Source organism: Halyomorpha halys, unplaced genomic scaffold (genome assembly GCF_000696795.3).
Source record: "Halyomorpha halys isolate HHAL.00 unplaced genomic scaffold, Hhal_1.1 Scaffold1670.1, whole genome shotgun sequence".
Lineage (NCBI taxonomy): Eukaryota > Metazoa > Arthropoda > Insecta > Hemiptera > Pentatomidae > Halyomorpha > Halyomorpha halys.
In genome coordinates, this window is record NW_027112381.1 from 23,593 (window position 1) to 26,233 (window position 2,641).

The 2,641-nt window shown below is 46.4% G+C and overlaps 1 protein-coding gene across 1 annotated transcript; it reads left to right on the top strand.

Moving 5' to 3' along the window:
* The first annotated feature begins 971 nt into the window (after positions 1-971).
* LOC136796466 (uncharacterized) lies at positions 972-1,934 on the top strand. The gene has a single exon (XM_067050269.1). The coding sequence runs from the start codon at positions 972-974 to the stop codon at positions 1,932-1,934; it is 963 nt and encodes a 320-aa protein (XP_066906370.1).
* Positions 1,935-2,641: the final 707 nt, after the last annotated feature.

Consider the following 2,641-nt stretch of genomic DNA (forward strand, 5'->3'; position numbering starts at 1 on the left):
ACACACACACACACACTTTTGAAGATCCACCGACCCTCGTAAAAAAAAAAAAAAAACAGAGGGAACAATAAACACATCTTCTTCAACGGGGGATAAAACGAAGGCCAGGAAGAAAACCACACAACCCAATGCACCAGTGGTGCATCATATTGCAGATCGCCCTCAGAGATCGGCAGCTCAACGTGGAGAACCAAAGCAGGAACAATGGCAGAAAGTAATTAACAGATCGAGGGAGAAACCTCGCCCGAAGCCACCGAGGCCTGATACTGTCATAGTAAAAATACCGGAGAGCCAGTCGTACTCAGATGTCCTACGAAAGGTGAGAGAAGATCCGGCGATGATGGAAATGGCTTCATCAATCACAAAGGTTCGGAAAATTAATAAAGGCGACCTTTTACTCCAACTGGACCGAAAGAATGAGCAATCTCTTGCTTCACTAAAAAGCTTAATGGAGGGTGCGCTTGGTGAAGGGGCAGAAGTGCGGACATGGACGGAGGAGTCCCTTTTCGAGACTTGGATGCTCTCACCACAAAAGAGGAGGTTTCGGAGGCCTTAAAACCTCTCCTGGGTGAAGATTCAGTGCCCACCACAGCAGTGAAATCTATCCGTCAAGCATATGGAGGTACACTAACAGCGGTTATTTCACTTCCGGTTCTCCAAGCTAGGAAGGTTATGGCTAAAGGAAAGGTTCGAGTAGGCTTTGTTGTTAGTAAAGACTAAGAGTTGTAAAATGTTTCCGTTGCTGGGAGTACGGACACATAGCCCGGAATTGTGTTGGAAAGGCGATAGGATAGGATCTCCTTATGTCGAAACTGTGGTAAAGTGGGTCACAAAGCTACTGACTGTGACCAGAAACCCCAATGGGCACTATGTGCGGGAAAAGGAGAGGCTGACCACCCCAGCGGAAGTAGTAAGTGTCCAGCTTTCCGTACAGCATTAAGAACAATGATGCAAATCCAACAACATCGCAAATGAGAATACTTCAACTGAATCTGAACCATTGTGAAGCTGCACAAAATCTCTTTTACCAAACAGTACGGGAACAGCACATTGACGTCGCTATACTCTGCGAACAATATAAAAATCTAGATGGAAACTCGAGGGCATCCGATGTGAGTGGTAAAGCTGCTGTGTGGGCCTGTAATTCCCAAGCTATCCAGGGAGTGAATACGACATCGCACTCCGCCTTTGTATGGGCGATCAATGACGTGTACATTTTTAGCTGCTACGCCTATCCCAGCATCACAATAGAAGACTTTGCAAATTTGTTGGATCGCATTGTCTTAGAGGCTAATTGCCATAAGCCAGCTATCATAGCGGGCGATTTCAACACATGGGCAACTGAATGGGGAAGTAGGTTAACAAATCGACGAGGTGAAGTTCCCTTCGAAGCTTTCGCACAAATGAGTGATATGTTCCTAATGAACAACGGAACAAACCCGACGTTCACAAGAGCAGGAAGATCATCGATCATCGATTTGACGTTTGTGAGCGGTCGCCTGCATCGGATCACAACGTGGAAGGTTTGTGAATTTTATACAAACAGTGATCACCAGGCTATATTGATCACACTGGATACGCCTACAAGAAAGAACAGCTCTCGATGGAGAACCATCAGCTGGAACACGAAGACTTTCGATGGCGCCGCGTTCACTTTAATGCTAGAGGACGAGTGTGAATTGAAAGGGTCAGCCGAGGAAAAGGCGCGTACACTAACCTCTTTTATATCGGGAGCCTGTGATGCAGCTATGGCCCCTTCAAGGCCCGGCAAACATTATTCCTCAGTGTACTGGTGGACGGATACTATTGACAATAGCCGGTGTCGCAACCAAGCAAAAACACGTTACCAGCGAGCGAGACGTCTACCGGACTTTTCAGTGCTTCAAGAAGAGTTCAAGAGCACTAGAAGGAACCTCCGAGAAGCCTTTCTTTAATGGCCATTAAAGAAAGCAAACGATGGTGCTGGAGAGAACTCTGTGATGAGGTAGGGTAGACCTTACAAAATAGCGCTTAAGAAATTTTGTAACGGCACGATGCAGCTTCCCACGAGATCAAATGTTGTAGACAGTATCGTCAGAACACTATTCCCTGAACAGGCGAATAGTATGGAATGTATTGAAAATATATATACAACGGACTTTGGACAAATTACGCAGGAAGAGATAGAGGACTTCGCCGCGGACCTACAACGTGGCAAGGCACCAGAATTGGACAGAATTCCTAATGTTGCTCTGAAGGTGGCTCTCAGGAAAAGGCCGGATCTTTTTATCGATCTCTTCAATTCGTGCATTCGTGAAGGCTCAATTTCGAAACCTTGGAAGAGACAGCGCCTCCTACTCATTCCAAAGAGTAAGGGAAGACCCGTCAACCTATCGTCCAATTTGCTTATTGGATACTATGGGTAAGGCATTCGAGAAAATCCTTTCCCTCGGGCTACAAGAGTTCACGGAGGGAGTTAATGGCCTCTCGCGAGCTCAATTCGGATTTCGTAAAGAGCGATCCACGATAGATGCTGTTGGATTGGTAGTAGAGATGGCCCCCACAGCAATTGCAGGAGCAAGGTGGAGGAGAGGTGCTAAGTGTTATGCATCAATCATCACTCTAGACGTTAAGAATGCTTTTAACACTGCAAGATGGACCT